Raw genomic sequence first — 13,301 nt, 5'->3', positions numbered from 1 at the left:
GATACCGCGCCTGAAACCTTCTTTCTTAAGTTATTCTATTAGCCTGTTCTCTATATCGGGGTTAGATGCATCCTCCTTCAACATAAACGGCACCGCAAATTCTTCGATTAAGTTATAGAGCGCGTTAACGTCTTTAATCTGCAGATCCCGCTTAGACCTGCGGACGAAAAGGGTGCTGCTAAGACATAGATGACGCCGGTAACTTAGCAAACGAACCTATTCCCCGTTCTTAATAGATGTTGTCGTCAGGAGGAGCTCGGCTAGAGGGTTCTTTAGGTTATTAGACGGCGGGCCGTTGTCCTCTTTGCAAAGGCCACTATTATATGCCTTTGCAATTAGTTCTAGGCCAAAGAGTAAAGGGATGTCGCATGGATCGTCGCCCTCGAGGTTGAACAGAGGGTGCGTCTTGGGCATAGCCACCTCGACCATCTGTGGCTCGTGCCGAGTGGCCTGGTCACGGCGGCAGTTGATTCGGACACCAATGACCTTTGAGGACCTGTCGGCCAGTACGCGCTTGGATAGATGGTCGTGTTGACCAGGTTCGTCGATTATGCTGCCGATCGTATCTCTGTAGTAACCTAGGTAGTCGATGGCATTACGGTAGGCAGTGAGGGTGATATCGGTGGAATGGCGTGGTTCAAAGTCGGTGCCCGCTCTCATGACTGTAATAACTGGGCCTTTCTAGATGAACTCGCCCTAAGTATCGCCTACTAGGGTTAGGATTGTACTATGGATGGCTTGATTGGTTATGATGTTGCGGGGAGGGACGTCTGGATCCAGGAACCATATGTGTAGGGTGTCCTGGTTGTTTTCTCTCCCACGAAGGACATTGCGCCTGACTTGGCGTAGGCCATGACCGATGTAGTTATTGCCGGGGATGTGCAAGAGGTGGTTGAGAACTGGGTGGAAGTAGTCCCTAACCTCGTATTCGTCCTTTTTGGAATCCACCTAGACGAGGGACGGCCGCTTCTTAGTTATGGGAAAGAGAATGGCGAGGTAGTGGTTGGGGGAAGGGCGAGTGGCAAAGTTATGTTGAGCATATGCGGCGAACTTGCGGCAAAGAAGCCGATGGGTTCGCCAGTCGGTTTGCTGATACTCTAGAGAGCAGTAGGCGGCTGAAAGGCAAACGGCATAGCGGCGAGTATTAGGGGAAGCGCAGATTGTGCAAAGAACGGGAGGAACTATTTTGGACGAAAGAGACGGTCGATTAAGGCCGTTAGTATAGGTCGGGAAAAGGCAGAAGTTTGTTTGGTGAGAGGGTTGGGTGGATGTTAGTTTACTTATGTGAGGTTGGATTTTCAGGGGGTTAGTGGGCGGTGGCTTGAACTTACCGGGATTTCCGTTGGCAGGAAGGGGGGATTGAAACGGAATCAAATGCGGGCGGCAGCTAGAGCTGGAGTTAGTAATTCCCCCCCACTAATATGCCGTGTTCTGGTAAGAAGAGCCGAAACATGAGATGCGATGATGGCCGAATTCTATCGCTAATCCTTAATGATGGTATATGAATTGAATGATTGGCGATAAATGGCCGGTCGTGGTAAGCGTAGCCAGTAGTCGAGACCGGGGGATTGATGAGCTGGTGGAAATTTTAGAGTGCTGGTGGATTTAGTGACGGCAGGGGGTTGGGGAGCAGGGGGTAAGAATAGGGGTTTGGCGGGAGATAAAGCTGGAGTGGCCCCCTAGATTTTAGGGGCAGTAATTTCTCTACTTTCAAAGTACGTAGCGCTGAATTGGGGCGACGATAGGCGACGATAGGCGACGACCAATGACCAATAACCGGCTCCGACGATAGACGACGAACAATCAATATATCCGATGATAACGATAACGATAGCTCTGACGACGATTTAATCGATTTGATAGCGATGAATAAATAAATAAATGAATGAATTTAGAAGGAAGGTGCCGATACTGCAGAATCTAAGTAGATGAGCGAGAGGGGGAGAGAGTGGGAAAGAAGTCTGTTTTGGGACTCTTTTTATAGGGTGACTGGAAATGTCATGTGGGTCGCCGTCTGGTCGTTTCTTTGCTTTATCTGCCGATAGCTTCCGGGTTGGTCCCTCTTAGCCTTTCTTTCTCTCCTTATCTGCTGGGTCTACTTTCTGGCTCTCTGTGTTGGTTTCTTCCATTACTGGCTAGTTTAGTGGGCTGGCTAGGTGGGGAGGTTTTCTGGTCCTACGTCTGTGTCGGCTCGTTGGGTCTTTCTCTTTATATGTTTCCTTTGGCTCTCGAAGCTAGTGGTGGGACGAAAGGGAGAGGTGTTAGGGCTGGGTACGTTATGGAGGCGAGTTAGAAGGGTAGGAGTTAGGTTAAGAAGGGTATGGAGGGTTAGGCTTTTTAAGGTAACCGAGTAGTTACTATCACGGTTTCCGGTTACGGTTTCCGGTTCCAGGTTCTGGATAGAGTTTTCAGGCTACTATTTCTGGTTCCTGGGTCTGGATAGAGTTTTCCGGTTCCTGGTTCCGGATAGAGTTTGCCGGTTTCTGGTTCTTGGCTCCGGTTAGAGTTTCCCGGCTATGGTTTCTGGTTGGTGGTTGGTAGTGGTTGTTTTCCGGTTGCCGTTTCTGGTTCTTAGTTCCTGGTTCCTGGTTCCTAGTTTCCGGTTAAGTTTTTTGCTTGGCACGGTTTGCTGCCTGGTCGGTTTTTGTTTTGTCCTGGCGCGTTTGTAGGGGGGTTCCCAGGGCCTAGGTGGCGGTTAAGGGTTTGGTTGGTTGGTTTCTTGGACTTGCCCTAAGCCAACCCTTGACGGTTACCCCGTAACCCTAAGCCAACCCTTGGCCGTTACCCGTAACCCTAACCCGAACCTAAACCTAAGGTTTTCGTTTGACTTGGGAAGTTGAGAGGGTTGCGGGTGGTTGTGAGGGTTGGTTTGAGGGGACCAAGGTGTTGTTTACTGGTAACCCTAACCCTGAGGTGAGGGTTGGGAAGGACTAACCTCTGACGTCCGGGGAGGGTGACGCGGAGCGTTGTTGGAGGTAGAAGGGGTAGAAAAGGGAGGTGGTGGTGGAGGTGCTGGCAGGACACAGTGTGAACACAGTCCTAACCCTAACCCTCGCACTGTCCCCCAGGGTGGGGTTAGAACAGAGTAACTATTAACTATCTAAGCTATTTTGCCCTAGGGGTTTCTTCTAGCTAAGATATAGCTTATAGATAAAAGAGGGGAGATTTTTCTAAGAAATAATAAAAGAAAAAGCATAAGAGATATAACTAGGAAAGAGGTATAGCTAAGAGAGAGATATAGCTAGGAAAAAGAGATATAACTAAAAGAGAGAGGTATAGCTAGGAAATAGAGATATAACTAAAAGAGAGAAGTATAGCTAGGAAATAGAGATATAACTAAAAGAGAGAGGTATAGCTAATAAGAAAAAGGCAAAGAGATAAGAGATAAGAGATAAAAGGTAAAGGATAAAGAAAAGCCTTAAGAAGCCCTAGGGGTATTCCAGATCGACCTAGCTAGGTTACTAGGGGTATCTCGGGCTATAGAAGCCGCAGAGGTCGCCCTAGTCCTCATCAGGGCAAGGCTAATAGAGGAATCTAGCTGGTTAGCCGCAAGGGGGCCAATAAGGTCCTGGAGCTTCTGATAGGTCTTAGCTGTCTCTAGGTCCATAAGGCCGCCTGCTGAGATAATAAGAGGCTGAAAAAAGGCCCCGAGAGACCTATATTTTCTGCGTTTTTCTTCGGCAGCCTCTCTTAAGGTGCTATAAGGGTCTTCTTTAGCAGAATCCTTTGAAATAGCTACGATTTGAATATCATAGTAATAGCAGCTATTTCCTAGGTTAACTACAAAGTCGGCCCTTAGGCTACCTTCTGGGTGGACTAGGGGTTCTTTTTCGACCTCTAGGGTAGGCTGGCTACTTAGGGCTCTCACAAAGGCCCTAGTTATAGCGTCATGCCTTGCAATCCACCTTCTATTAGCACCCTTGCAGGTATCCTGATGGCCTAAGGCAGCTATAGCTCCACAAGAGCTACAGGGTAAGCTGATAGGCTTGATTGGGTAGAAAAGCCGGCTTCGGAGGGCTTCAGTGACCTCAGAGTCTGTAAAAGATAGGGCTTTTTGGGTAGGTAAGACTCCGAGCCACTTACGGCCGAGATAGCTAGCATTTTCTAGCCTAGCATGCCTATAGCTAGCGGGGAGGTCCTCTAAGAAGCCTGCTAGCCTAGCCTTATTAGCTTCCTTTAGCACCTGTTGGGCTGTTTTCCCTAGTCTAGGCTGGCCTTGGTTAGGCTGGCTTTGGTCTAGGGTAGGCTGGGCTAGGGGCTTCCGGATGAGGCCTAGGGTAGGCTGCGAGGCCTCCCTAGCTGCTAGGAATAGCTCGTGGGCTAGGTCCTTGTGTAAGGGTATTCCTAGGCCTCCCTCTCTGACTGGAAGGGCTATAAGGCTTGAATTAGGCTCTTTAGGGCTCTCACTAGGGCTTCTAGCCACTAGGGCTATAATAGCCTCTCTTATAAGGGTATTAGCCTCTTCCCAAAGGTCTTTTAGCCCGGTTGGGTCTAGCTGCCTCTGGAGGTGCCTTAGAAGAAGCTGGATACTGCCTCTAAGAAGAAGCAAAGAGTGCTGCTTTGGAAGGTCTTGCAGGGCCTCTAGGGCTTCCTGTAGGGTAGCTAGCTTTTCTTGCAAGAAGGTTCTTTTAGGCCGGATAGGGCCGATATAAGTACCTAAGGCTTTTAAGCCTTCTAGCTTAAGGTCCTCTATAGCCTTTTCCTTGCTTTTAGCTAGGTTAAGGCTAAAAGGGGAGCCTTTTAAGACCTCCTTAGCTGCCTCTAAGGTGCCTTGCGGAGCCTTATTAAGTATATAGAGGTCATCTAGGTAAGCTACTAAGGTTGCCCTAGGTAGCTTCCTAGCTAGGGCCTCTAGGGTAGGTCGAAAGGCAAGGGAAAAAAGAAGAGGTCCGAGAGGGTCACCTTGCCTTACGCCCTTGGCCGAGGCTATAGCTGACCCATCTTCCATAACTAAGATAGAAGGGTCATTATAGGCCCAAGCTGCTGCCTTATAGAAGGTAGGGGCAAAAGTAGCTACAGAAGCAGCTATAGAAGCCCTATCTACTGAGTTAAAGGCATTAGCAAGGTCTATAGAGGCTAGCTGCTGAAAATTAGCCTCATTTAAGCCTATAATAGCCTCATAGAGGAGGAAAATAGCGGGTTCAACCCCGCCTGGGCTATTCACGCCTAGCTGGAAGGGTAAGAGCATATTCGGCCGATAGGAGGTCATTAGGATCGCCTTCATAGCTACCCTATAGATAAGATCTCCTATAGCTATAGGTCTAACCCCTCCATCGGGCTTTTCAAGCCCTATAAGGCGGCTAGCGCATAATAGGTGGGCTCCAGGGGCCGTGCCTTGGCGAATCATATCAGCTAGCAGCCTTAGGAAAGCTATCACAGGGGAATCTTTCCTAGTTACTAGGTCTAGAAGAGGCCTAGTCCAGCCACTAAGGCCCGGGGCCTTTTCCTTGCCTATAGAGGCTATAGCTGCTATAATAGTCTCTGACGTGATTGGTTGGCCGGCCCTTGGGCGGGTCTTGCCTTGGAAGGGGTCTTTTGATCCAATAGGGTGCTTTTCTAGCAGCCTAGCCCTATTTTCTACTGAATTAGGTGCTATAGGGGTCGGATCAATAAGAGCCCTAGCAGCCCGGCCTAGGTAGCCTCTCTCTAGTAGCTTAGCTGCCCTTTGGGCCGGGCTAGGAGCTATAGAGGGTCTAGCTGCCTTGGGGGGCTCAGGGGGCTGCTGGAGGGACTCTAGGCTCTCTAGGGTAGGTAGGTTAGAAGGGAAAGACCTAAGAAGGGTAGCTAGGCCTCCTTTTTGTAACCCTAACCCTAGTAGCCTAGGCAAGATAAGGAAATATAAGAGGGCCTTTTCAGTAGGCCTCTTTAGAAAGGCAGCTGCAGCTTTATGGGCTGTAGCTGTGAAAATAGCAGCCTGCCTTGCATGTAGCCTTTTTTCCGGTATAGGGATCCTTGCAAAGGCTAATAGCTTCTGCATAGAAGCCTTGGCTAGGATTGGGGCTATAGCTTGGTTGTGTAGCTGCTCTAGGGTAGGCCCCTCTAGGGTAGGCTCCTTGGGCTCGGGCTCTAGGGTAAGCTCCCTAGGCTCGGGCTCTAAGGTAAGCTCCCTGGGCTCCCTAGGCTCCCTAGTCTCTAGCTCTAGGGTAGGCTCCTCTAGGGGCCCTAGAGGCTCTAGGGTATATTCTTCTAGAGGCTCTAGGGTAGGTCCCTGACTAGAGGGCCTGTGGCTAGGCGTGCTAGGGCAAGAGGAGCTAGAGCTAAGGGACCTAGGGCTAGAGGGTCTTCCCCTTTCCTCATAGCTAGAAAAAGACCTATAGCTTTCCCTTGAGGCCGGTCGGTCTAGGGTAGGCTCCTCTAGGGTAGAGTTAGGCTGTAGCTGCCTTTGCCGCCTAGTAGGTCTTTGTAGCTGTGGAGAAGGGGTCCTTGCTAGTCTCTTTCTTCCTATAAGGCCTCTATAGCTAACTAAGCCCGGGCTAGCCTGATTAGGACTAGTGGGGCTAAGGGAAGAAGCTAAAGAGGCCCTAGAGGTATTAGTGGCCCTAGTAGCTATATAGGTCCTTGGCCTAGGTAAGGTAGAAATATGGGCTTTACCTTCTATGCCGTGGATCTTAGCACTATGGGTCTTGATGCCGTGACTTCCGCGGCAGGCTGTGCCGCAATAAGGGCAGCTGACTAAGCCAAGGGGCTGTAGCTGTTGGTTGGTATAGGCCTCGGCCGGGTGTTTTTTGCGTATATGCTCTAGGGTATCTCTATAGCTGCCTTGGCAGGTAGGGCATACCTGCGAGGGCATTTTACTATAGGGTAGCTAGAGGTATAGGGTAGGTATAGGGTAGCCGAGGTATAGGGTAGGTATAAGGTAACTAGAGGTATAAGGTAGCTATAAGAAAGAAGATAATAAAGAGAAAATAGCTATAAGGTAGCTAAGATAAGGCTTAGAAACTAAGCATAAGGGTAAGAGTTAAGGTTATAAGAAGCTTAGAGAATAAGGTCTTTAGAGATACTTATATAACCCTAGGGTTATTCTAGAAGCTTCTACCTTAACCTAAGTCTAACCCTAAGCCTAACCCAAAGCCTGACCCTAACCCTGACCCAATGTGTGACCCTAACCCCTATAGAAGGCTCTAGAATCTCTATAGAAGCCCGAAGGGCTTCTATCTATAGCTGACCCAAAGCCTGACCCTAACCCTGACCCAATGCCTGACCCTAACCATGACCCTAACCTCTATAGAAGACCTTAGAATCTCTATAGAAGCCCGAAGGGCTTCTATCTATAGCTGACCCAAAGCCTGACCCTAACCCTGACCCAATGCCTGACCCTAACCATGACCCTAACCTCTATAGAAGACCTTAGAATCTCTATAGAAGCCCGAAGGGCTTCTATCTATAGCTGACCCAATGCCTGACCCTAACCTCTAGAACCTCTAACGGAACCTCTAAAGGAACCTAACCGGGAGGCCAGTGGTAGTTTGGGCCAAACTACCATCTGGGGTTAGGGGCACGGACCAATGAACATGCAGGGATGCACGCGGGGGTGGGTCCCGGACGCGGACAGGGGGGCCAAACTACCAGTGCCAAACTACCATTTCATACTGCAGCCAATCAGGGTGAGGGACGGGCAAGTTCAGGGTTAAGGAAAAAGCAAAGAGAGGAGGGAAATCTAACAGAACGCGTCTCGGGAGGCCAGCCTTTGTCACGACTGGGTGAGTAAGTAAGCTCAATCTCATCATCATCATCATCATCATCATCATATGGCGCGTCTATGATATACACCTAACTGCAATAATAATATATGCCAGGTGGAGGCGCAAGTGATGACGATAGAGAGCAGATTCCAGCAGCCACTATTCATTCGAGAGAGCCTCAGTGAAAGCAGCCACCCACCATGATGGTCCGGGCGCGTCCAACAGACTCCCCCGGCAGCAACGGGCCAGAGCACCAGGGAGACACAAGAGAGTCCGCCAGTCATGATCATGATCATGATCATGATCATCATCATCATGCAGAAGGCACCGAACTGGGCGAAGAGTGGCTTATATATAACGGCGAGTACCAGTCATTGATCTGCGTCTTCCATGGCTATGCGGTCCGCAACCTCGAGGGTCACTTGAGGGACCGTCACCCAGACATCAACCATCGGGCCCGCAGCGATCTCGTCCGCCGCCACAAGGGTCTACAGCTGCAGGGACCGGCATCGGAGCAGCTCGTCCAGCACGGTGCGTTAAACCCGACCCGGGCCGTCAAGGGTCTTACTGTTCACCGGGGCTTCGCCTGCACCTGGCCGGGCTGTAGGCACCTCACGCCGAGCTGGAAGTGCCTACGGGTCCACTTCAACGACGAGCACGACATGAAGGGAGCCAGGGCGCGGGCGGACCTCTGGACTAGCGTCTATCTGCAGACCTTCTTTACAGGACCAAAGAGGGCGATTTACTACTTCTGCGTTGGCGTCTCTATCGGCGGCAGCGATGCTGTCTCGGCAGCAGGAGATCCTCTGACGCCGGTGGGCAGGGGGAGAAGAGCGACGATGGCCGATAGGCAGCAGACGCACCCAGAAGATCAGATGATGATCGCCGATATTACCTAAGGGTGGTCACTGCAGCAGGAGGAGCAGGAGAAGATGCAGAAGGTCATGGAGGAAGGGATCCTGAGGCACGAGACGACGAACTGGCTGAAGAGGACCGGCTGGTCAGCCCATTTCGCCGGGAGGAATCTGGTGGATATCTAAGCCTGCAGCAGGATGGCCGGCCGTGACGACGACGAGCTGCGACGGATGGCCACGGCTCTAGATCGCCTATTCTTCGACCGCTGCATCGGCGGGTTAAAGAGCATGCCCCTGATGACCCGCCTGCTCCTAGCCAGCCCCCACCCTCACGATGCGCATAGCCGACCGTTTGGGCCGCTGCAGGAGAAGACCAGCATGGATCGCTACCTGGTATATGTGAAGCGGTTCTTATGCTATTGCCTCAATGTGCTCTCGCTGGAGGAGGATGCGCTGTTTGCCGAACACGGCTTTCGCTTCACGCATGCACAGAGGGCCAGCCTCGAGCTGCTCTGGGCGCATCTGCAGGACGAGGAACAGTCGGGCGAGGGGCTGCAGGAAGAGATATTGCAGATTCTGGCGGACTTCTGGATGCAGCGGCTCGACGGGGACCCTTTTGCGAGCCCGCTGTGGCACTTCGTCGGGGTGCTGGGAATCGACGGCGAGACGGGGCAGCTCCGACCTGCCCACCTATTCACCTACGTGCTTGCGGGACTCGTCTTCACGGGGCGGGCGCTGCTGGGAGAGTGGGCCATACCCACCCGGGAGCGGGCCGGGATGACGGACCTCGCGCAACGGTTCGCCTAGGTTCGAGACGCCTGGCTTTGCAAGGCGACATACTCTCCCATGGGCTATACGCTTAGCTTGCTGTTATACGGAAGGAAGATCGCGCAGGAGACTAGTAGCCGGCTGATGGTGTCCTGGAGCAAGGACGGCGAGATAATGTACTTCATGGGCAAGCCGATCCTGATGGAGAAGATTCGTCACATGGTGGCTAGGATGACGAAAGACGCCGAGGACCTGCTGTGGGGTCAGTTGATGTTCAAGGAGGGCGACGACGAGCGTTTCATCCTTCCTCTGGACGGCATTGAGGATGATCTCACCCATACAAGACGAGGCCGGTCCTTTATCCATACCAACGACCTCGCTGGCAAGGAGGTCGAGATGCTCGAGGACCTCGTCATGGGCTCGCGGAAGACAGAGTTCCTAGATCGAGCGGGCGAGTGGAAGTGGGCGGGCATCAGGAAGTACCTGAAGCTGGTGAAGAAGTTCGAGGAGTTTCTGCTGCTCCTCTCCCATATCACCGGCGGCCAGCCCAGCCGAGGGGAAGAGATCACGGGCCTGCGCCTGGTCAACGGCATCAACAGGGACCGCAACGTCTTTGTCATCGACGGCGATGTTGTGCTCGTCACCTAGTACCATAAGTCTCTGGCCCACTTCGACTCGCCGAAGGTGATCCCCCGCTTCCTGCCGGAGAGGATCGGGCAGCTGCTCGTGATGTACATGGTCTACATCCGACCGCTGATGGATCGCTGGGAGGCGGATAGATGGGAGCTATATGGCAAGATGGCACCGCCGAGCGACTTTATCTGGCATAACGAGACGGGGCCATGGGAGAGCAGTCGTATGTCTGGGGCCATGGGGAAGTGGACCTCCCACTATATCGGCCGCAGGATCACGCTCTAAGACTGGCGCCATATCGCCATCGCCATCAGCAAGAAGCACGCTCGCGACCGGGGGGCCGCTCGGGCAGACTTTGAGGACGGCGACGACGATGACGAGTCGGAGCAGTACGAGGCGCCGGACGATCTGGCTGCCTGTCACACCGGCCAGACAGCCGCCAACTACGGTGTCACGATCGATGTGCTGAAGCGCTTGACGGCCGAGTCTCTGGACATATTCGGGCAGGTGAGCCGTCGTTGGCACAAGTTCCTCGGCTGCGACGCGCAGCAGCAATCGGCCTTGGAGCCGCCGCCGTCAACTTCGTCCTCGAAGCGCAAGGGTGCGGCCGAGTCTGGCGGCGAGGAGAAGAAGTGCCACCCTCCCCGGAAGCGGGCCAAGATCGCCTCGCTCGAGACGCTAAGGGCAGGTATGACAGCAGCAGTGGGGGACAAGAAGAAGGACGACATGATCCTGCGGGCACTCCGGGCTGTCCTGCGTGATGACGCTGCCTAGTTTCGGTCACCCCAGCAAGAAGAGGCCGTCAGGTTGGCCGCGGCGAAGCAGAGCCCGCTGGTTGCCGTGCTGCCAACGGGCGGCGGGAAGAGCTTAGTCTTCATGGTCCCGGCTATGCTGGCAGGTGCAGGCGTGACCATCGTGGTGGCTCCGTTCGCCGAGTTGAAGAGGCAGCTGGTCACACGCTGCGTCGATGCCGGCCTAGACTGCAAGTCCTGGCCCGAGGCGCGTGAATCTTGGCCTAGGGTTACGCTGGTCTCGGCCGAGGCGGCTGTTACCGATGACTTCCTGCAGTGGGCCGCTGATCTGAGTGTCAGGGGAAGGCTAGACCGAGTGGTCATTGACGAGTGCCATCTGTCATTCACTGCCGCCGAAACCTACCGCGCGAAGCTCCGGTGCCTCGTTCTCCTGCGGAGCTTGGGGTGTCCCTTCGTATTCCTCACTGGGACCCTGCCGCCGCTCCGTCAACGCGACTTGGAAGAAGCCATGCAGCTCCAGGCTCCGCTCTACATACGGGCTTCGAGCCATCGGCTGAACGTGCGGTACTCCGTCCTTCGCGTCCGTAACGGACGGGGCGTCATGGAGGTGAAGAGGCTGGTGGACGCCCGGCTCCCACGTCTAGCACCGGGGGAGAAGGGGGTCATATACTGCACTAGCCACGCGAAGTGTAGAGCGCTTGCCCGGCAGCTTGGTTGCCATTACTATCACGCTCAGCGCGATGATAGCGATGCGCAGTTCCTTGCCCAGCGCGAGCAGGGCTTCCAGGCATGGGTCAACGGCGAAATACCCTACATCGTGGCTACCGCGGCTCTAGGCACGGGCCTTGATGTTGCAGGCATCGTCCATGTCATCCATCTCGAGGCCCCATTTAGTATTATCGACTACGCCTAGGAGGCGGGGCGGGGCGGGCGAGCTGGGGAGCCCGTCACCGCAGAGATAGTCGTCGAGGAGAAGGACTGGCCGGTTGAGGACCATATCCGCGATAGCTACCTAGACTTGAGCACGCGCGAGGTACACAGGCTAATCCGGACATAAGGTTGCCGTCGCCGCCTCCTGGGCTAATGCTTGGACGGTGACCTACGGGACTATGGAGATATCGATGCCGTCCGATGCGATAATTGCCGCCGCGATGAGCTGTTATGGAAGAGTGAGTTATCCTCGCAGGGTATTATAGTATCACATGCCCGCGGCAGGCGCGATGCCCTCGCTCTAGAACGTTTCGAGGCCGCCTTGGAGGAGATAGAGGAGCTTGGCAAGATGGGCTGCCGCATCTGCTGGATGTTCGATGGCGTCAAGGAGGCCGGGCACCAGTGGGGTACCTGTGGTGCCACAGCAGAGAAGGATCTGTCCTTCTCCAGCTGCATGAACTTTCAGGGTCTGGTCAACTACAAGAAGGATCCACAGGCACGTTTCTTGAGCTGCTTCTACTGTCACGTATCGCAGGAGCTCTGTCGGGACGGTTACGAGACCAAAGGAGCATCATATCGGTGGAAGCATGCTGTAGTCCCTGTGGCGTTGGCCGCCGTGACGGAGGCAGATATATGGTCGCAAGTCTAGGAGGCTGCCGGTCGAGACTTCAAAGGTCGGGATGACTATGCTGACTGGCTGGGCCGTAAGCACAGTAAGTTGGTATGCGGGCGAGAGATGACCAATGCCATGGCCGTCTTTGATCTAGTGCTTAAGTGGAGAAAAACTTAAGGGCTTAGTTAATTACTATGTTTTACGCATAGTGTAATACGTTTGACTAGTTATATATAATGATATATGATATGATATGATGGGCAATGATAGGGGGGGAAAGGAGTGTGTGTGTGTGAGAGAGAGAGGGAAGGGGGGGAGCTCCCACAGCAGGTATATTACCCACACAATACTTAACGGTAAATATATATACGAATAGGACTTAGTGATAATAGCTGGCTTTAGCTATATGATTAGAATGCTCATAGGATATAGTATAAATAATATAAGAGGAGGTAGAAATAAAAGAAGTAGAAGAAAGACGAAAAAGAGAAAGAGATGGTAGTCTAGGGTAGGCAAAAGTAATATCATTATAATCAGCAAAAAAAGCTCTTTGAGGCTGGGCTGGCTAGACGCTTCCGAGACTCGAACCCGGGTCTGTCCCTTAGTCAGAGGGATCGCTCTGACCACTAAGCTGAAGCGCCTTTTCGCTCTCAAAGTTACCAAGGTCGAGATGGGGCTGGCACATGAGGGTATCACGAAGACCACGGCAAGGTGACCAGGTGAACGCGGCATAGCAGGCAGCCATAATGGCAATTGCTGAGGGGAGAATAGGACAAAGGGAGGGTAATATAAAAAAAAAGGTTAGTTATTATTAGTAAAATAGTATTAGATGTTTAAATAAAGGAAAGAAAAAAAAAAAAAAAAAAAAAAAGATGAAAAATCTGAATAATAAAATAATGAAAAAAAAAAATCTTCTTAAGATAACCCTAGGGTAATAGAAGATATATATATATATAACCCTAACCCTAAGGTAAGAAAAAAAAAAGGGGGAAGTATATAGCCCTAGCCGGAGAATAAAAGGAAAGAAAAAGAAGGAAGAGCGTATAACCCTAACGCTAGGGTTAAAAAT

General features: G+C 52.4%; 2 protein-coding genes across 2 annotated transcripts; one reads left to right on the top strand and one right to left on the bottom strand.

The window, feature by feature from the left end:
• Window positions 1-216: 216 nt before the first annotated feature.
• Window positions 217-660, bottom strand: NECHADRAFT_89190 (uncharacterized protein; the record flags this gene model as incomplete). Its single annotated transcript, XM_003039010.1, has 1 exon — window positions 217-660. One exon carries the CDS (start codon window positions 658-660, stop codon window positions 217-219), a length of 444 nt encoding a protein of 147 aa, XP_003039056.1.
• A 7,222-nt stretch (window positions 661-7,882) lies between these two features.
• On the top strand, window positions 7,883-12,268 carry NECHADRAFT_89188 (uncharacterized protein; the record flags this gene model as incomplete). The annotated part of the gene is made up of 9 exons (XM_003039014.1): window positions 7,883-8,497; window positions 8,597-8,682; window positions 8,734-9,333; window positions 9,418-9,934; window positions 9,989-10,160; window positions 10,224-10,687; window positions 10,727-11,582; window positions 11,805-11,858; window positions 11,925-12,268. 9 exons carry the CDS (start codon window positions 7,883-7,885, stop codon window positions 12,266-12,268), a joined length of 3,708 nt encoding a protein of 1,235 aa, XP_003039060.1.
• Between the last annotated feature and the right edge of the window lie 1,033 nt (window positions 12,269-13,301).

Source organism: Fusarium vanettenii (genome assembly GCF_000151355.1).
Source record: "Fusarium vanettenii 77-13-4 unplaced genomic scaffold NECHAsca_214_unmapped, whole genome shotgun sequence".
Lineage (NCBI taxonomy): Eukaryota > Fungi > Ascomycota > Sordariomycetes > Hypocreales > Nectriaceae > Fusarium > Fusarium vanettenii.
This window is presented reverse-complemented; position numbering and strand designations above follow the sequence as displayed.